This window comes from Hemibagrus wyckioides, linkage group LG15, assembly GCF_019097595.1.
Source record: "Hemibagrus wyckioides isolate EC202008001 linkage group LG15, SWU_Hwy_1.0, whole genome shotgun sequence".
Classification (NCBI taxonomy): domain Eukaryota; kingdom Metazoa; phylum Chordata; class Actinopteri; order Siluriformes; family Bagridae; genus Hemibagrus; species Hemibagrus wyckioides.
In genome coordinates, this window is record NC_080724.1 from 5,319,745 (window position 1) to 5,342,500 (window position 22,756).

General features: G+C 35.7%; 1 protein-coding gene across 4 annotated transcripts in view; it reads right to left on the reverse strand.

Annotated features, from left to right (window-relative positions):
* Positions 1-591: 591 nt before the first annotated feature.
* The window catches only part of zbtb46 (zinc finger and BTB domain containing 46), a 74,667-nt gene continuing 52,502 nt past the window's right edge, over positions 592-22,756 (reverse strand). For 2 of the 4 annotated variants that reach the window (XM_058409542.1, XM_058409541.1), the window contains exons 3-6: positions 19,918-20,196; positions 11,880-12,055; positions 11,013-11,055; positions 7,403-10,858 (exon numbers count right to left, since the gene is read on the reverse strand). In XM_058409542.1, coding sequence (XP_058265525.1) covers positions 10,356-10,858; positions 11,013-11,055; positions 11,880-12,055; positions 19,918-20,196 — 1,001 coding nt within the window. In that variant the 3' untranslated portion in view covers positions 7,403-10,355. Of the gene's footprint in view, positions 3,936-4,533; positions 4,710-7,400; positions 10,859-11,012; positions 11,056-11,879; positions 12,056-19,917; positions 20,197-22,756 lie in introns of those variants that run through there. The other 2 variants (XM_058409543.1, XM_058409544.1) reach the window with 2 other exon arrangements.

The following is a 22,756-nucleotide window of genomic DNA, read 5'->3' on the forward strand; positions in this document are numbered from 1 at the left end:
GTTGCATTGAAAGGAACTCTTAATGCTTCAGCATACCAAGACATTTTGGACAATTTCATGCTCCCAACTTTGTGGAAACAGTTTGGGGATGACCCCTTCCTGTTCCAACATGACTGCGCACCAGTGCACAAAGCAAAGTCCATTCCAAAGGTGTTCTATGGGGTTGAGGTCAGGACTCTGTGCAGGCCAGTCAAGTTCCTCCAACCAACACCAACCTCGCTCATCTATGTCTTTATGGACCTTTGTTTTGTGTACTGGTGCACAGTCATGTTAGAACAAGAAAACTGTTCCCACAAAGTTGGGAGCAGGAAATTGTCCAAAATGTCTTGGTATGCTGAAGCATTAAGAGTTCCTTTCAATGCAACCCCTGAAAAATATAGTGTATTTATGTATACAGTATATATATGTATGTATGTACATAAATATGTGTGTGTGTGTGTGTGTGTGTGTGTATATATGTGTGTATAATTAAAAAAAAAAGAATGCACTGGTGAGTTAAGGTCAACATGATAAGGTCAACCACAGAAAGGAACTGCAGTGTATGACCAAAAATTCATAAAAGAGAGAGAGAGAAAAGAAACAAGAACAATATGAACATTAACTTGAATCTAAATTTTACTCATGGCTCCATAGTTTGTTTTTTTGTTTGTTTGTTTGTTTGTTTTTTTTTTTCGTTTATTCATGTACCCAAACAGATTGCAGTTTTTTATCAGGACTGATATTTATGTCCCACATTAAACTTATCAAAAGCAGGTGAACAGTCATGATCAGAAAAGCCAAAGCAATGTGTCAGAAACATACACAACACCAGATTATACAATTTTTATGATTTCTAAACAACTATTCCTTGTTTATGGTATACAATAGAAAATATGGCTCACACACCATAAAATAGAAGTTGAGTTCATACAAAGCATCTTCCCATACTTTTATGTGTATAAGGACGCACACGCGCACACACACACACACACACACACACACACACAAATGCATTAGGCACATTTGGGAAGCATCCTGATAAAAAGCCAGATCCAAATGATTCCTTCAATTTCCTTCTGTTAATTTAAAATAATTTTCAGATTTAATTTAAAGTTGGGGATTCTCAGTAAATTGAGAAGACCAAGCAAAATATTTTTAAAGGCATTAGATGTAACACATAGACAGCACTTTGGCTGATTGATTTTAAGGTCCACAAATGTATATATATATTCTTGCTTAAGTGTACATTTTCCATAATTCCCAAGCAAGTGCCTGGTCTTAGACCTCTACAGCCAAGGTGAAAACATACAGTAACGCATATGAATGAAAGTCTGAGCAGGTCTCTAAGGGCAACATTTTTAAAGCTAACTTCATCTTAAGAAATCTTAAAACACCTTTAATTTCATATAATGACACCAAATATCTGTGCATTTTAGAGTTAGTGAAAAAAAGATAAGTTAACAAAGAAAAGCACTATTCAAAGCTTCACACCTGCACACTGTTGAAATAAAAGCACTTCATGTAATGTATACAAAGTATACTAGATAGGTTTTTGGTATAATATTCATTACTTTAGTGTATTTCAGTAATAAAGAAACATGTGCAGTGTATCTCTCTCTCTCTCTCTCTCTCTGACAAAAGCTAACCAAGAGTTAGCCAATCTGTAGGTTTCTGTTCTCATGAAAACAAAATGTCATTTAAAATATCAAGTAGAAATGCAACTGGCACTCATCATTAAAAGCCACATAATTGACTGCCCACAAACAAGGCAATTCTGAGAGTTTATGCTCTTGTCCAAGAGAAAAAAAAAATAGCTAAATGAAATTCACAATAAAGCTTAGCATCCAGCACTTAATGACAACAACAACAACAATAATAATATTAATAATAATAATAATAATAATAATAATAATAATAATAATAATAATAATAACAGCAATAATAATAATAATAATAATAGGTACTCATAGCAGGAACACACAACACTGAAAATAGATATTCACAAATTGCTGTCATACATAAAAATACACATCTTTTCTGTTTGTGCTCTTGAAGCTAGAGACAAACAAAAGGGTAAAAAATAGATGAGTAATCATTGGGTTCATAAATAACCTATTAAACAAAATAAACAGACCAAATTTACTTAAAGCATGCGCCAGATTTAAGGTATTTCCAACACAAACCATTTACACAGTTTGTTGCTTTTCACAACCTAGACATCAATAATAGAAAGAAACAAATGTCTTAAAGAGGAATAGAAAAAAAGAGAAGAAGCAGAGATAGTAAAAATAAATGTCACAGAGGATCATCTGATGTAATGCATACATTTTTGAGTCCAGATGTAACATAAATATTTCTGAGGAAGGCATGACTCTCCCTGTTAAACTGCAAGGTTTCAAGATTCCAGAGGCAGAAGGTGAAAATCAGTACAAGAATAAAGAAAAGTAAAATACAAAAAACTAGTGAGTGACAATTCAGAGAAAAATTACAAGTGATCAATAGCTGTAAAAATGTATGACTACTTTAATTGACTTCACATATTCAACACTGTCTCAACCTTGGAGTCCTATAAAGCTCACACATGCATATACATTCAGACCTTAACACAGACATACAATCACCTCTCACTGGATATTCTCTTAATAAATCGAGCCTTTCCCCTGACTAAGAGACGTGGAATGCAATTTATATGGAAATGTTAAATAGAAAAATGTAAAATTACAATTAATTCAACTATCAACCATAACCCCTATCTCTCTCACTTCCATGAAGGACTTCCTTGAAGGAGAAACTAGAACTACAGCTGACAAACTCATTTCTGCATAGTGTTCTCTTTTCTACCCTTTTATAAATGCAAAATCATCATTTATACGCATTATTGTTTTTATGTGCACATGACTTAAGAAAACATAATTGGCAAAGAAAGAAAATATATTAAAAAACAGTATTATAATCAGCAAACTCTGCACAAGTATAACAGTCTTGAGGAACTGTATATTTAAAGGTAGGAGCGGTCACCATATTTGTAAATTGGAATAAAAATGTAAACCACAAAACCAAGGAATTGACAGGACAGTCAATATTTAAAGTGCAACTCTGTGGCAGTTTTTGTTTGCAGAAAACAATGTGCTAAAAACTGGTGAAAGTCATTTGACATACCCAGATTTGGAATAGTTAAGACAGCAGCCAGTGGTGACTGCATTGAGAGATTGTGCCAGTCATATGCTTCCTTTCTCCAGGCCATCAACACAGTTTGATTGATTAACAGCAACATCCAGATACTTTTATTCGCTCTGGTCAGAAATAAATTATATAAATCGGCAACATTCCAACCTCGTCCTTGAAAGAAGAAAGAAGATGAAGCAAACACTGGCCTAAACACACATGCAGCATGAAGAGAGGATTCCCTTCTCTTGTTTGGCTGCAAAATCTTCATCACTAGGATTGATGTGTGTGCATGTGGCTCCCTTTACACACAGAGAACTGACTCTGGCACTTCAGAATGGCACACACCTATCAGAAGGTGCATCGGGATGGACCAGACTCCAGACTCCTGCTAACTAGGAAATCCATGCAAATTCTTTATCACTGCCTGCTCTGGTCTCATCCTCTTGCACTGAATCACTTTCCTCTTTGGCATCGTCTGTGACACCTTCATTACGCTGTGCCATACCTGAGTCATCTGGCCATTTTGTGCCCTCTCCATCCTCACCTGCTTCCTCCATCAGCTCCACCTCCGGGATTATCTCTTCCTCACCATCATCAGGGAAACGATGATTGCCATGGTAGAGGTCTTCCTCCTCACCATTGTGGTCCAGCAGGGCAGCCATACCACGACCTGAGCACTCTGTACAAACACCATGGCGACGGGAGCCATGTTTTATGCCAACACTAGCGGCTGACATGAAGACCCGACTGCAGACTTTACATACATACTTCTTATCCTTACTGTGCACCTGGAAAAAAGAGAATATACAAATTGTACTAACTTTATTCATCCTTCTAGAGGTCAGCCAATTTAAAGCACCTATGCAAGATCTTGCACAACAGTGGAACAACAGTGGAACTGGCCATTCTGGGAAGTTAACTTTATAACCTACAGGTCATTAGCAAAAACAGCTAATATGTTTAGGTACTTTTTTTTATTACAAGAGGGTTTAATAAGAGAAACATTGATAGCTGTATTCTTGAAAATCTTAAAACAGAATCAGAAACAGGAGAATAGAGTTTTAAACTACATTGCTAGCAAGCCTTGTAAAATTGCATCATTAATAGTTTGGCTGTCTGCCTCCTTGTGAGAATACTTCATCCTTTTCATTTTTTTAAATTTTTCTTTCTGTTTTTGTTATCTGTAACTATCTTGTGCTTATTTCTAGTCAGAGGAACAAAAGATTGTGTTGGATCTTTAAACAATTGTATGCTGTAATAAAAGTCACTCACTTTGGAGTAACACTTATTCATGCCTATTTAATAAATGTAAATGTGTGAATCTATTTGCTTGCCAGTGCTGCCCCCTGCTGACTCTTCTCTCACTCTGCACTGCTCTCAACACACCAGTGTATGCCTTTTCATATGCTCGCGTCGGGTGAACTTCTTGCCACAGATTTCACAGGGGTAGGGCCTCTCGCCTGTGTGAGAGCGCATGTGCCTCTTGAGGATGCACTGGTGCATGGCTGAGAAGCTGCAGTATGGACACTTGAATTTCTTCCTGATCACCGTGAAGTCATTAACTGCAGAGAGGAAATAAAAAAACATTGAGAAATGGTGTAAAGGATGCATGAGGATTCAGATGTAACTTCATGTAGGCCCAATTTTACAATATTATACTTGTTTAAATATTTGAACAAATCCATATTAAAGAACAATTTATATAGAGTGGAATGAAGTAGTGCTCCTAATATAGAATTCAAAACTGCCTACAAGTAGTGACACAAACATCCCAATCACTATATGGCCAAAAATATGTGGACAACTTGTCAATGTGTTGGAAGCACATTGTCTAAGATGTCCTTGTATACTGTAGCATGAAGATTTTCCTTTACTCGAAATAAGGGACTATGCCCAAATTTCATTTCAATCTCGGCTAAGCTCACTTCAGCTAGTTCCTTAGTTATCCTGTCTTGAAAGAAAGTTTCCCTTGCTACCACAGCAGCATAATTATTAAAAATTCAAATCTAACCATGATAAAAATTTAGAGGAAGAGCTTTGCATCTCCCAATTAGCTCAGAAGCACACTACAACCATCCAGTGTAACAGACCAGATTATCAAAAGATTGATATTAGATGTAAGAAAGTAGCTTAAGCAAACAATGAGTAGGTTGGTCATTTTCTGTTCGAGTGTCAGTTTGGACAGTGAGCTAAGACTGGCCTGTATGATGAATATGTGAGGCATAAGAGCTTAGGTTCAGTTTCACATGCTGGACACAGTGCATGGCTCAACTCTAAACAGAACAAAGATTTCCACCAAATAGACAAAATGGTTTGCTAAAGCTTTACAAGGAAGAATACTAAGTCTAGTTATGTAACTGTATTCTGAATTTATTATTAAGAATGAAAATGTCTCATTATTAATATATGCAAGTATGTACAAAATCAATTACAGTGATTGCTGCAAATACTATATGGCCCCTAATAATATCTCTAATTAGTTTCTTGCAAAGACATTCAGTTAGGGATATGCATAATAAATACATAACCTTTTCCCCTGAGACTTTATTTTCATTAGGTTCATCAAATATGTATAAATTCAGTTCCACATACAGGAACTAAGCGAAACATAGGGAGGAAAAGGAAAGAAGATGATCAAGAGAGAAGGAAAAAAACACTACATACCCAAATTAGGACAACAATTAAGGCATCAGTCTATAAATAACACTTACTGCATTTATCACATCACCTTGTGTAACTGTACGTGTTAATGGTTGCACTTTTGTAAGTGTAACCATTAAGGTATAATGATCATCCCAAATGTAGCAGATTTTTGATGCAAGATATGTTTTTCTAAGGGCAGTGAAGTAGCTTCTTGTGTAAGCCACATCTTATCAGATGTCACTTCAGGCTTATTATTATTATTATTATTATTATTATTATTATTATTATTATTATTTTAGGTAAGAATGTTCGATGAATAGTCTGTGTCAGCATTCTTGTAGATTATATATATAAACAACTTTCAAAATGGTCTGGGTCTTACCACAATTATAAAACATGCATTACAGAACCCATATAAACCCTACAATTAATTAGAGGTGTTGATGAATAAGGGATTATTAAATTCTATAAGTAATGTAATGCTTTAGGTTTATATAAAATCATAGAACTACACCTAGGGAAAGTCTGGTCGCATATAAATCCAATTAGCATCACTACAAGATAACGCTAGATCACATTCACAACACACTAATTGACACAATTCTGTAAGAATTTTAAATCTTGCCTCTCATATTACCTGGAGATATCAGCTGCTCCTCAATTTGTTAGTTCTAAAAATATTTTATCCTCTTTTCTGATGGACTCAAGAAATGCCTTAGTGGAAAAACATCTAAATCATTATTTGATTTTGGTCTTTTAGTTAGTCAAATGATTTGAAGGCATTATCAGTAAATGAATGTTAAATGTCTGCTATTTCTTTAACTGCCACACTATCACTCCAAGCAAATGTCTGTACCTTCTTGGATAAAGGGGAGCGAACCAAACACCCTTGGTTGACATTCAGGATTTTATAGCAGTGCATAATGAATTGTATCTGTTCTGAAACCATCTCATTATATACTTAATTTGTACAGCTATTGAAAAGCTGCACATTTGGTAAAGATGCTCCACCCAAATCATAAAGTTTGAACATTTTGAGAAGCTTAATTCTTGCTTTTTTATAGTTTCAGATATACACTGAGATGCCGATATTGAGGCCTTTAAAAAGTCAGAGGATAATTGGCAGGGATGATTATGAAACAAATAGTTTAAATAGGAAGTACATTAATTTGAATAACAAATGTTAATTCTTCCAAAAAAAATTAAAAAGCTAGAGAATACCAGTTGACCAAATAACACATTTTTCATTTTTAAAATTATTCAAAGGTGGATAATTTTTCCTGAATAAATGTTTGAAGGTGGGGTAAGATATATTCTAGATATTTACATAATCCTTTAAAGCTCTGCAATAATGCCCAATCTTACAAGTGCCATACAAATATAATTTAATTGATTTGAATTGAAAACCATTGTCAGCTAAATGAAATGAAATTTCAATATTGTGTTGGGAGGAATGTTTAAAAGCATTGCCACAGATTTATGTAGACTTATTGTGTAGGTGACAGTTTATTGCATTGCAAAATCATATCTAGGTTTAAGGATTGAAGTGTGTGCAGTTACATCAGCATACATACAAATATGATATATATACTGCTGGCTCAATCCATCAACATATTTGGTATATATAAACATACAGTATACAGTTGTGCTCAGAAGTTTTATACACTGAAAGAAACCCACAAACAACTTAGAAAGAAATACAGGCTGCTCTGGAAAAAAACATTATTGTTTCAAGGAGCACAATAAGGAAGTACTTGAACACAAATAAATATTGACTATATACACAAATGACTGCTATTGCATCCATGCCACAAAAAGGGCCAGTTTCAGTACACCAGACTGCACCTAGACAAGCCTCACAGCTTGCCATTTAGAGTAATGAGACCAAAATTGAACTTTATAGTCACAACCATAAACCCTATGTTTGGAGAGGAGTCAACAAGGCCTGCAGTGAAAAATACACCATCCCCACTGTAAAGCATGGTGGTGGATGTGTTGGGGCAGTGTGAGCTCCAGTGGCACAGGGAAGTCAAAATTGATGGCAAGATGAATACAGCATGTTATCAGAAAATACTGGCGGACAATTTGCATTCTACAGCATGAAAGCTGTGCATGGGATGCTCTTAGATGTTCAAAAATGACAATAATCCAAAGCAAAGGCCAATTTCACCTTCCAATGGCTACAGTAAAAAAGTTGCTGTAAAGTTGGGGGAGATCTCAAATGTGCAGTTTGTACAAGACAACCAAAAAATTTACAGGAACTGGAGGTATTTTGCCGAAAGAATTAAAGGCCTCATGCACAATTATTACAAAAGACTGCATACCATGATTTATGCTAAAGAGGGCAATACACGATATTAAGAAGTAAAGGTATGCAAACTTTTGAACAGGGATTATTTCCTCATTTTCTTTATTGTCATGTTTTGTTTGATGATTGTGCCATTCTGTTATGCCTTACATATGAACCTAAGTACTATAAAAAATAAAATAAATTTGTTTTGCCTTCTCACTCATGTTTTCTTTTATAAAACATATCTTGCAAATTCTCCCAACATATGCAAACTTTTGAGCACAACTGTGTGTGTATAGATAGATAGATAGATAGATAGATAGATAGATAGATAGATAGATAGATAGATAGATAGATAGATAGATAGATAGATAGATAGATAGATAGATAGATGGATTGAGCCAGCAGTTCTGTTGCTAGATAGACAATAGATGCGACAGAACCCCTGCTAACTAGAAATACTGTACTAATGGAAGCCAGAGGATTAGAATGTAATTGATTGATGTAATTAGGGCCCAGATTGATGTTTTCTAGAACAGCAAATAAAAATCTACACTCCACCCAAATGCCTTTTCAGTGTCTATTGATAACTACTAACACTTAAGTCCATTTTAGGTAATCTATAATATAATATTCAGCACAATATTTTGATCCATATTTCAATGTAACAAATTAAGTCTGGTCTGGTTTAATTAACCAGTATTATTGATAGCAAGAATGAGTATGAGACTTAGTTCAGGCCAAAACACTTTATTGAGTGCTGCTAAAGGACATCCATCTTGGCCTGGTGATTTACCAAAAGACACTGATTTAATAACCATACCTCAGTATGACAAGGGCATTAAAAATTCATGGTCCAGCTCTGAAACAGAAGGTAGCAAGACCCCAGCCAAATAAGATGATATGTCTGAGCCAGAAAGTTTAGATGTGTAAATTGAATTATAAATAGCTCATAATAAAAAGTGCATTTCCTGAAGAAAGTACAGAGAGCTTGCACTACATATTTAACCCCAAGTGTCACTAAGGGATTGATGGGGAATTGTCAAACTGTGCCTTTGGTTTCACACATGGTTCCTAGCCTGTTCAAATAAATTAAACCTTGCTTTGGAATGACTGATTGGTAGTTGGAGGCCACATTCTTTACAAATGTCCACAGATTTGTATTAATTATTTAAAAAACAACTCTACTGAGCAATATGACGCACCAATTCTGGCAAATATAGTTTGAGATGGGTTTGCAAATGAAACAAAAAAAAAATATATTGTTTGAATCAGAAGGAAAAAGAAAATTCCCTGTCCCCTTATTTTACATGAAATATGATTTTGTTTAAAATATATTTATAACTGGAAAAAGTGAATAGTGCCCTCAAATGGCCAACTTGAGTAATGATGGAAATTTTATTCTGGGTTGTTAGAGGAACCTACCATTCAAGTTAGTTTACAAATTACTTTATTTTAGATCTAGTGCACAAATAGAATCATAAATTGCAGCTGTTTTAGTGAATTAGACTCCACCTGATTAGAATTAAATTGGCAACTGGTGGCCATATTGGTCTTATATTTTAACGTTTTTGAGCAGTAAAGAGGAAGCAACTCTCTTGGGCCATTTGACACCAACCTTCTGAAGATGGGTCAAAAATTGTAGGACTAGTTCCCAAAACAACCTGTCTTTGGGCATTTGTATCATTTCAATAGTAGAGGGTTGCAATAATGGTATATATATATATACACACATAGCTCTTTTAATTGACTTGATGCTATACTATGGTTAAAAAGTGTTCCTTTAATTTTTTTGAGCAGTGCACCAGGTGTGAGAATCCTTAAGAGGTAGAACTACCAAGGCAGAAACATTAAAAGTTTAAAAGTTTGAGAACAAAGCCAAACAAGAGCACTTGCACTCATTACTACAGTAAGAATACTGTGTTCACAGTTTAATTGCCCAAACCCATACACTGTATATGGCCACAAAATAAGGTATTTATTACATCTTTGTTTTTGCATAGTAAGTTATCCTTATACACTTAGTGCATGTACAGTAACCATATAAAAAAGACTTGAAAATATAAAATATAGGCTTTAATTCACAAATTAACATTTGTACAAAAATGTTACGTTTGTACAAGTATGGTATACATTTGGTACAGAGCTTGTACAAATCTCACTGCTCTTGGAAAAAGGACCCCTGAGTAGATGATGATGATGATGCTGATGCTTTGCTGTCTTCAATAGAGCTTGCAGGATAAAATGATCATTTAGCAACTGAAAACAGGCAGGGTCAGTCTCTGTTATGTGGGGTGGAATGTGGCTTGGAAGAAGGGGCATCAACCTGTAAGCAGAGCCTGACATGCGTAATCAGGCTCTTCTGTGTTGCAAAGGCACGGGAGCAGGACGGACATTCATAGCCTCGCTCTTCTGAGTGAACAGATGCCAGGTGACGATTGAGATCGGTGCGGTCACGAAAATGCTTGAGGCAGTTGGTACACTGTAGGAGCTTGCACTTGAAGTGAATTGTTTTCTCATGGCGGTCGGCATTGGACTTGAGCGTGAAGCTGGCTGGGCAGCGTGAGCAATGGTAGCGGGCACTCGGGGGGTGCCGTGGCTCAAAGCAGTCCATAGAGAGCTGCATTAATGAGAAGGTATGGCGGTACTCATGCTGCCTCAGCTGGAGCAGGCTGCTAAACAGTTGCTTGCACAGGGAGCAGGCGAGCTCTTGTGCCACACACACACCATGCTGCATCTTTGCCATCTGATCCACCTCTATAGGAGCCTGGCTACTGCCTGATAGAAAGAAAAAAAGAGAAAGAGAAATGTGAACTAGCACAAGGACCTGCTCTTCTTTATGGGAAAAATAATTTACATGGAAAGCATGGAAAGAAGGCCAGATAAGAGAGACCAGAACAACTCATTTGTACAAATAAACACATGCAAATACCTGCAGTGTTACTTATACTATCTTCATCCTCTTGCACTTCTTCCTGTAAGAATACATGCACACACTGTTAAAGCCAATTAATAAGATACATGAACTGTATAGTGGAGTATACTTTTAATGCAGACTGATGTCAAACAAACAAAAAGGAAAAGAAAAAATTTAAACATAAAATGAAAAAAATGAAACAAAAAAGGGGGCAGAGATCCTTAGCGTGTCAATGGTATAGTTTTCATAGTCTCAAGACACAAAAGTGTATACATTATTTAATTTTGAAGTGGTGTCCATGAGTATCAAAATGGTTTTTCACACTTGCTCTGAATGAATTTAGGTCTGACCTATCTTTGGAGCCCCTATTTTTGACTCCCATGTTTCTCTCTTTCTCTTACTATCAGATCACTAAAAATATTACACTACAAACAAACAAACAGTCAGACAGACAGACAGACAAACAAACAAACAAAAATACACTCTAATCAAACAGATGGTGTGTTCACTAATATGCAACTAAATGCAACTATAATGCAATTTATTGGACTAATACTAGGAAACAGAAAAGCCTCCCTGACCCATCTCATTGTCCAACACTATTGATTCCAACCATCATCTATCCCCTCTGCTCAAGTAGATCAGTTATAGTTTCCTCTAGGCTAAGAATCACAATGGATATTAATACAGTTTTACTGACTAGTGATATGTGGTTGTTCAGGCATATTTTGTTAAGGTTAGGAAGCAAAGCTGAGGAAGAGAAAATGCAGTTTAATTTTATGTATCAATGCAACATAAAGAGACAGAAATTATTAGTGCAGAATAGTGAGAGTGGTCACTAGGGACCTTGAATAAAGTGTCTGAACTGCTACAAGCACTTACCTCAGAGGGTGAAGGCCCTGTGTACTGCTCCACATCTTGATTTTCTGAAGAGCCCCAGGCCAGAGGCAGGCTGAAGGCCCCTGGGGGCCACAGAGGAAGAAGAGGAGGGAGAGTGGGTGGAGAAGAGAACGAAGATGCCCTGCGTTTGCAATGGCCACCACTGGAGCAGTGAGAGCCTGGGGAGCACAGGAAAGGAGTCTCACCCACCTGCACTCAGATCAGTTGCCCTCTTCCACATAGCACAGGGGCCAGGGTGGGGGCATTTGGGGAAGGGTTTGGTCAGAGGTTTGAAATTTAGAGGACAGGGCTAAACACTGTATTATACAACCAAACAGGGAGCAAAGGAAAAGAAATGGGAGAAATTTTCCTTGCCATTGTCATCTCTGGTTCGGTCATTACGGTTAAATCTAAATCTACACCCAGATTTCTGTAACACTGGTTTGTGACACTGTCACACTGTTAAAAGTACTATATAAATAAAATTTTATTTAAGCAGCTTGTGGAGTTAGGAGTTGAATGCTGTCTCTTTTTTTCCCATCTCTCCCATGTGGTCATGTGTGTGTAATTGCTTGCTTGCATTCATTGGTAGGAGTGAAAAAAAGTTCTTCAGTTATAATGAAATACACAATACTTTATTTGACATTATTTGACTTCATTTGACATGAAAATACAAGGTGAATTTATAATATCCAGGATACTTTTCATTGAAATTGGCTGACAAAAAGGTAACGTTTTTTAAAAATATACTTATATTGGTTATTGACTTCTTTTAGATAACATTTTAAAAGAGTGAATAGTGAGATGTTAGCTTGTAGTTTGTATTTGAATAGTACACTGCTAAACCATATAATTGTGTAGGGTTTTTGGAATGAAAAGAATCAAGTTTGAATCCAAATATATGCGTGAATGCTTACAGTTTGTCTGCTTACGTTGATGTAAATCAACAAACCACCCAAATGCATAAAAACATAGTCATGTAGCAGATTCAAACACAAACATGGTATTTACCATCTTTAAATAAAACCATTTTATTCTAATCCCTGTTGTTAAAGGATGAGACCATGAGTGGAGACTAATATAATTTGTCTTTACACATCCTTCGCCATTTCTAGTCTTACTATGATACTATAATTTGCTAACAGTATTAATATGAATTCATATGCATACTTATAAAAAAAACAATTTCAACCCCCTTACTAAAAAATTGGTTATTAGTGGATATTATTTCTATTAACAAACGCTTATTTCAATTTATGATTTAACTTATTTAAATTTGTAAATTTAAAATTGTAAATTTCCCTAAAATAAAATTGTAAATTTCCCTAAAATAAAATTGTAAATTTCCCTTTGGGATGAATAAAGTATCTATCTATTTGGCCAAAATCAAATACGGAATAGCAAAGCATGCAATTTCAGGTTTATTTTGTGGGTTTACTTTGTAAGAATTACTGCACATTTTATGTGGTTGCCCTATTTTTGGACCCAAAGTAATTGGATAATTGGCTGCTCGGCTGTTCCATGGTCAGGTGTGTGTAATTCCCTCATTATTTCAATTAAAATGAGATAAAAGCTCTATAGTTAAATTCAGTTGAGGCATTTGCATTTGGAACCTGCTGCTGTTAACTCTCCATGTAAAATCCAAAGAGCGCTCACTGCAACCATTATTTTGCAAACTATCATTTGGCTGAAAAATCAAAGTAAACACACCAGAGACAGAGAACAATTGTAACCAAATAAAATATTTCTTACAGTTTTAATTAAAAAAGAATGCACTGAGGAACACCAAAAGGCCCAAAAGGCCACAGAAAATAAACTGTTCTATGACAATAAAACTCTTTTGCTGGTAGCTGCATGCATCAGATTCAAAATATTAATGCTTGCCTACAAAGCCAAAAATGCTCCAGCACCCTCTTTACCTCAAAGCTGTTATCACTCCTTACACAGCACCCCACTCGGTCAGATTTTCTAGCGCTGCTTGGCTGGTCCCAGCATCTCTCAGAGTTGGTAGAGATGCATCTAGACTTTTCTCTGTTCTGGCACCTAGGTGGTGAAATGCACTTCCCCTAGATGTCTGAACATCTTTGTCACTGACTGCCTTTAAAAGATGGGTGAAGACCCACCTTAGTCTGTGGCCTAGCGAACTAGTATTAATCTATTCATTGTCAATCTGGATAAGGGCGTCTGCCAAATTATATAAATGTGAAACAAAAAAAAACCTTTACAACAGTTAGCCAGCCCAATATATACATATCCATCTCCATATGTGTGAAAGTCAACAATCAAAAATGCTTTGACCAGAGTAAATAGAAGGGAATGGAGAAGGGAAGGAACTGCACATCAGCTCATGACCTCACCTCCTCATCCAATAGCATTGACATATATGGCAGCAGGATGAATTCACCCCTTCTAGCAGTTGTCTAATGAGCCTGTACTCATTGAACAAACACTGTGTACTTGAATGTGCAAAAAATACTTGAGGGTCACTGAATGGAGATTTGTCATAAATGCTGCACTGTCCACTAAAAACAGTTTGAATTAAATAAACAAACAGGCTAAAACTGCAGTGAGATATCTGACTTGCTAAGGTATGGAATTCCACCAAGACTTCATGCTTTAATTGCCGCATCTGAATGAAATTTTAGAGGATGCCAGGCTGTTATTTACACTCATACAAACATTTTACTGTAAAACAAAATTAATATATAATTTTTCTATATATTAATATATAAAATGTACTGAACCAATAATGCAGAAGTCATAAAATAAACTTTTATAATGAAATAGGGTGCCATTGTTACTCTGAAATTGATTTGCCCACACACACAGAACCTGACCAATCTAAAAGTACTCATGCTAGTTTACTAGGTCAGGGTCTAAACAGTCTAATAACTATGCATCTGTCCCATGAAATACAACTTCCTCACAAACTACTGAATATATATATATATAGCAAAATATTCACACAAAATCTCTTGAGCTGTTACTAGTGACAGCTCCATGAACAGGTTGGCAACTCGCTGTCACAATCTACAGATCAGTTCATGAAAAAGCGAGACATGCAGGCCTAAGGTAAACATTCAGTATCTGAGTGAGTATAAAGAAATTGTAGTTGACCTTGTGGAACCCTAAAATTGATGACCTGACATATTTAAATTATGTCTTTGCGAATGAGTTAGCATGTTTGATATTAGGTATCAGGTATTAGCACCTGTATGTGGTGCTCAATTTGAGCAATGTCACCACAGCATCAGTAGTACACACAGGTTTAAAATAGTAACGCTGTATATGCACTCACCATCGACTTTAATGCAAATGATGTACACCTGCTTATTTACTGAGTTATCCAATCAGTCAATCATGTAGAAGCACAATGCATATAATCAAGGAAAGGCCAAGAGCTTCAGTTCATATTCACATCAAACATCAGAATGAAGATGAAGTGTGACCTGGTAGCTTGAACCAATCTGGCCATTTTGTTTTTGACCTCTCAACAAAGCCTTTCCACCCACAGAACTCATCACTGAATAAATGGATTTTTTGCACCTTTCTGCATAAACTTTGTTGTGAAACACTCAAATCTGCCAATCTGGTACAGACAACCATGCCAAGATCACTCTTTTTCTTTATCCTGATGTGATTATCATTACAATTCTGCTGAAGCACATAAATGGAGCCCTTTGGCAATGTCAGCTGAGGCCATGAGGAGCCCAGCAAAGGACATAAGGGCACAACAACTGAAACTGTGGTTAGTATCATTCACATATAGAGACTCACATGTCATCACATTTGACATATACTGGTGGATGACTTACATTCAACAAATATTTTTGCAACTTACATTCATCTATTTTTTTTTAACTCAACTGAGCTATTGAGGTTTAAGGGCCTTGCTCAGGGGCCTAGCTGTAGCAGCTTGGTGGTCCTGGGGGTTCAAACTCACAACCTTCCAATCAGTAGTCCTACACCTTAACCACTGAGCTACCACATCCCTGTTCAGGCAGGCATGCAATGATGCAATGTGGAGTGTGTAAGTGCTTCAAGGCACATTGCTGCTGGTTTATTTATGGCTTTAGTAGGCAAGCATTAGTGTCGTAAATCTGATGCAGGCAACTAAAGGAAGCCAGTGGCCAGGTCTTGGGAAAATTGGGAAGTTTCAGAAGCCATACAGCTGCATGTTGGATCAGTTCAAAGGATGAATGATGTGAAAAAGAACATGAGTGGACTCTGTGGATAGAAAAGGACACCTTTTTTTTTGATGTTGTGATAGAGAATTTGGCATGGATGTGTTGTTTTAGTAATGTGAAGGAGAAGAGCAGATGTATGATCTGGATATCCTGACATGAGGATGTCACCTGTGTTGAACAGCAGTGTAGTTTTGCTTTATTTTACTTTATTCTTTATTAATTTTTTCTTTAGCATAGTGATGGAGGAATAAAGGACTATAATTATGTTTAATGGTCTGACATTCAGAGATCCATTTCGGTGTTCATGACTTTATGATTTATGGCTAAAGTTATAAAAAAATTTAAAAATGTTTTTTTTTTTTTAAATGTATGTAAATTTGCATCATCACAGTCAATGCCTGGTCAGCTCAGATAAACTTATGAATTAAAATGAACTGAATTTATACAACAAAAATATATATTTCACTGTTGTTCCTATCAAAGCATTCTAAAGTTCAAAATTCAAAGTTTAAAATTATTTTGCTTCCTGGAGATGAAATGCTGGATGATATACATAAACATGTCATTTATATATGTCAAATAATAATAATAACAATAATAGTAATAATAATAATAATAATAATAATAATATAATAACTGGGAGGTTGCACCAAGACATGGCTTGACAGCCAAAACCTTGCTTGAACAGACATATATTTAGTTTGGGGGGATAACAAAGATTACTTTTTAAACATGAAAGCCTTACATATTAGCTTCTGATCACTGACCAATTTGTAACAATGACCATACAGTTTGCTGGTGGTCATTGGCCAAAAATGACATGATTTTTCACTTCCTTCTTCCAAGGAAAGCCAGTTTCAACAAAAGTGTTTTGTACTTGCATGATGCCCACTTTATTAGACACACCTACCTTAACAGTTCATTTTCCAGAACCTCTTAAGCTGTCAGACTAAAATTAGAATGCTGTTCTTAGCCTAACAATGACACACAGGTGTTTAAAAATCACAGCAGCACTACTGCAATAGATGCACCAGTGTAACACAGAAGACCATGTCAGTTTCACTGCTGTGCTAGTCATCACTTATACTGTGGCGGTTCCATTTCAAATAAATAGTACATAGTAACATACCTAGAGAGAAAGATAGAATCAGAATAAACTTTATTAAGATAAGATAAGATAAGATAAGATAAGATAAGATAAGATAAGATAAGATAAGATAAGATAAGATAAGATAAGATAAGATAAGATAAGATAAGATAAGATAAGATAAGACTTTATTGATCCCACAGTGGGGAAAATCAATTGTCACAGCAGTTCAGTTATTGCTGAGTACCATGGGTTTACATGTACAAGGAATTTCTGCCTTGGTGTACTGGTGCATAGCAACATGAAGCAAAGGAGCCTAAATGTAAAGAACATATGAAATTTGTTTTTTTAAAAGTAAGAAAATAAAATAGAAACATTAACTGTATAATAGTGTAGGATGTGCAAAATCAGACCAGTGGAAATGCTACATGCAGTGCAAATGAAACAGACTTCAATTTCACTACAGCTAATTTTATTACAATAGCACCTATCAAGGGGTGGAATACATTAGGTGAACAGTCAGTTCTTGAAGTTGGTGTAGTGGAAGCAGTAAAACTAGGCAAGTGTAAGGGTCTGAGTGACTTTGACACAGTCCTCTAGCCATCACAATCAATCGTCCTTGTCAAAGTATAGCCCACCCATTGGATAATTACTGCAGAGATTAAAATGTTTCAGCTGGCAACAAGTTATTTAATGGAGTATTACACTGAATAGATTCTCATTTCTCAAACAACCAGGTTGGGAGACATATTCTGTGGTCATGGAAAAGATGTTACTTTTCATTGCTGTCAAATTATTGGCTTGCATTAAACAAAGAAACAACTAGGGAGATTGCTGAAAATACTAAAATAAATTTTGAAAAATTAAGAGTTAGGAACTGTTCCAACACATTATTAAAACCTGTAAGGATAGTGGTAAACAATCATATTTTAGGAAGTAATAAGGTTAGAAAAAAAAAGCTTCAAATGTTTGTAATCGTTTTCAAATGATCGTGATCAAATAAAACAAAAAACAACAACAGTAGAATTCATGCCTATTTTTAATAGTGAAAGTAAGATCACTTCCACATGCACAGTGTGAAGAGAACTCAAGTGATTGGGACTAAAGTGCTGTGTAGCCTTAAGAAAACCATTTACTATTGAGGCTAAGCGTGAAAAAGGCTTCAATTTGCTAGGGAGCATTTCTCAATGGAAAAAGGTTATGTGGTCTGATGAGTCCAGATTAACCATATTCCATAGTGAAGGGCACATGGGGGTAAGAAGAGAGGTGGATAAAATGATGTACCTATCATATCTAGTGCCGTGCATACCTGTTATGATGTGGGGTTTCTTCATTTAGTCAGGTTGCTTGTGTCAGCATTATGTGCCCGAAGAATGAGGTCAGCTGACTACTTGAATATACTGAATGACCAGGTTTTTCTATCAATGGATTTTTTTCTTCTCTGATGCCATGGGCATATTCCAAGATGACAATGCCAGGATTCATTGGGCAAAACAAAAGCATGCCACGGGCAGTGGGTTTACTTGACCCTGAAGCAAAAGCAGTGGATATATGGTGCCATTAGGTACACCACCTCCCTAAAGTATTTCTATTTAGCCATCAGGATCATGAAAACAGTCTTATTTTATTTTCACATGCCTTTGCCAATGTCTCCAATCCTACTCAACAAGCATTCTTTTTTTTTTCTTTTTTTTTACTGTGGCTTCAAGACTGATATATTTGAAATGGCCTGTTCAGATTGGCTATCCCATTAAAAACCAGTCAAATGAAACACTGATTATCACTTCAGTCTAAGTGGCCCTCTCTAATGTGCTACTGACATTGCTTACATGGCACATTAATGTCTTATTTAAAAAAATATCGGCACTTTAGCCTTTTGTTCTTATCTGTCATTTAACATGCCTTTGCCTGTTTTAAAATCATGTCATGATATTGTAAGCTATTCTTTTAGCAGTCACTGAATAAAATATCATTGACCACCCATCATTTGGCAAAACCGAAAATTGCAATTGGGCCTAATGAATCAGGTGTAAGGAATAAGAAACTGCATTATTATGAGGGTAAATTACAGTTTCCACATGAACCACATAAACATTTTAATACCTTGGCCATTAATGTTGATGAAAATGCCCTAAATTTACATTATATGATGTATACCACACTCCAAATATTTTAACAACTGCAGAAACTTTAAAAAATACTTATACTTCAATGACTCATCTGCAGTGTACACCTATATGGTCAAATGGTCATGTACGTGTAGATACAAGATAGTATATTTAATATGTTTTTACCTTAATAAACATATTAAATATGTTTAATAGAAAGCTTAGAAAGCAAAATTTACTGAGACGATAAAATCATATTTGTCTTCAATGTAATATAAATGTGCCAAGCTTACCTTTCACACAACAACCAACTAATGTCAAACCACAATTATGACTAGCATACACTCTACAAAACTATGCCCAAGGTCACAAAACATTCTACCACATTTTCAGATAACCAAACCTGTACTGCAACCACACAGGCATAAATCATTTGAAAACCTATAGACATACAGTATATTTAAGAGTTACTATTTAAAATCTGCATCCTAGATAAGTTTATGTAAGTGCCTATTAAGAGGTCTAGGGAGCCTATATGAACACATCATTGTGAAAGTCTTGATGACCTTACAGTAACCCATTGAATATCTGGGGCCCACAGAGTGTGCAGGCTCCAAGAAGGTGTCTGATGTACAGCAAAATAATAAGCTATGACTTACGGGATAGAGAGTGTCCTCCTTTGGGCAAGTAGTCAAACAGCAGGGTATTTTCTTCACTAAACATCTCTGCCCCAAGAGACAGCAGGCTGTTCTTGCTCATTAGCGCTGCCCGCAAGTTGGCCACAGAGCCACCTTGCTCCTGACTTCCGCCTACAACCTCTTCCCTGTCATTGGCCAATGAGGACCCGTGGAAGCCCGGCTCACCAGATTCCTCCTGCTTCATAAAAAAGTCCATCCTTTGGTCTCGGGTATCTGAACTGGGCTCTGCCTCATCTGCTCCTATAGAAGAAAGACAGATCTGGTGAATGGATTAACGTGAAAATAGTAAAGAATTTTACTACAAGTTTCAACTTGAAAACAAATATATGCTACAAGCTGTAGTGATATAACAGAGAGCATTATTCTTTCCAAAGTTACATATACATACGTACCATGCAAATGCTGCCTGGCACCCTATTTTTTGTATACTGATTTTGTATAAAATCTATAAAATATATTTAATGATTTCCACATTATGTCAGCATAAAACACTGCAGATTTCCAAACAAATGTTCTAGTAAAATGTTTGTGTGTCAGTAATATTCTTTAAGTAACATATTAAGTAACACGCCATTTTTTAGACAAAAACAGTGCTAGTTACAGTCAAAGTGTACAGAACTGTTGCAGATTTTCCAAGACTGTAAGTAAAGAAAATTTCATTGTGAAAACGCAAATATTGTTTGTGAGACGATTCAATTCCAATATCAATTCTGTGGTAGAATGAAGAGACTTCCACAAGCAAGTAATTAGTTATGATCTAGGAAGCAGTCAACAGCTGATTACTGACTGGTAAGCACTTCCGCTGCCTAATCTAATAAAAAAAACTGCACATGAAAATCAGAAAAAAATTAATTGTGCAACCTAAATCATAAAGGGTTTTGACATTAAACCTAAATCGGTATGACAACCGCTACTCGGAAAGAAACAAAATATGCTTAATGCCAGTGCTATAGCACAGGTCTCCCAAACAAAAAAGCCTCAATGACCATTTAGCTCTGTACACTCTCTCAGTCAGTTCCAGTGTTAATTTTGTTGACAAATAATTTTTTCGTAGTTTTTACAACAACCTTTTGCCCAAAACTGATCAAATCTGATAAACGTGAGACAGAGATAAGTGCCAGAGATGAGATCCAGTCAGAGCTAATTTAGTCTGTGCAGGGAGGAGTTCAGATAAAAATTTGATCTACCACAGGAAGTCAGCATGACTAGCCTTCAATGCATGCTGTTTCTGCATGAGAAAATGCATGCCTGCAAGAAAGAGAAGAGCAGACATATCAACAGATTTCACATTTGATGATGAGGAAAATAAGACGCTTTGTAAACTGGAACAAACTGGAAGAGACATTTACAGCCAAGTCATCCGGAAGTTGATGTACAGAACTATGTACTAAAAGAACTGTAGCTTAACATTTATTATTTTTATGTTGCAAATGTTGAAAAAGAATACTTGTACTTTCTGGTACTGTTTGGCCAATATTGGTTGAAATGTCAATATTTGGATACATAATTTTTTCCCTTTGATATTAAGTTTATTAAAGTTTTTCAGAATTTCAGCCATTAAATTAACTGGAGATGAACACAAAATAATTGATGGTTGACTTATTATTATTATTATTATTATTATTATTATTATTATTTGCAATAATGGCATTGCTGTTCTTACAGTATTCTGTTTCATGAAGAATGCAGAAAAATACGCAGCTTATTAGGAACAATGCATATCCATTTTAGGATGAGCAGACAGCATGGAATTGCATTTTCTTTGAAAAAAAATTCTTTGAAAAAACATTCAGCTGTTGAAATAAATGAAGATGAATACAAATTTATCTATACATGATGTATTGTGATGCATTATTTATTATTGTTATTGCGATGTTCTTTTTTGATAAGTCAAGGACAGGTAAATAAAGAATTCTGTATTAAAGTGAAAACTGTCTGTATATACCATTTCATAACAGTTTAATATCTGTCTCTAGCATCTAGATGAGAATGATAACTTTAGAAGTTTAAGAGAAACTTTAAAAAACACATTATCCTTTATAAAAAATAAAAAAAACAAGCTGAAACTTTTGCAGCGGACATTTTGGGCTGTGGACAACGTGAACAATGTATTGTTCTCTGATCATACTTTACTTTCTTTCCATGAACTTTGCACATGACCTCAGAAGTACTGTACAGTATGCTGAACATTGTTGAGAAATTTTATGCATGTAATCATGAGTTTAAGTAAATTGGAGTCAGCCCTGTTATCACTAACTATATAGTGGTAATAATTATTTTTGGGGGTGTATGCTCTGCAAATCAGTCTAAAACCAGATTTATGGTAGTCCAAGATAGTCCATTTAAGATAGTCCAAAAATCCTCAGACGACTTAGCAAATTAGCTTTTGCATATTAATGCAAATTGGCAAAAAGTCGGAGTGGACAGAACTAACAGTTCCGAGAGCTTTTTTTATTCTGAAAAAAACAAAAACAAAGGAAGAGGAAGAAAGTTTGGTTTCAAGCCGCATGGTTCATGAGCTATAGACAAAATTTGGCATAACTCTGTCATTTAATTTTGATAAGTAGTGACGGCATCTATTCATCACTTAATGTTCATAGGCTTTGCAGCTAAACAATTCATTTTATCAAAGAAAAATATACCTGCAAATGACAATCTGCAGAGTGCAAGCAGTGGCCAGTCTTTGCCAGTGTACATAGAACAATAAACAGACCATAGATAAAAAGTTGCAACAATAGCTCACTGTGAGTTGTGTTGAATGCCTGCTGAAAGGTGATGGTTGCCATGTTTCAGTGAAAAT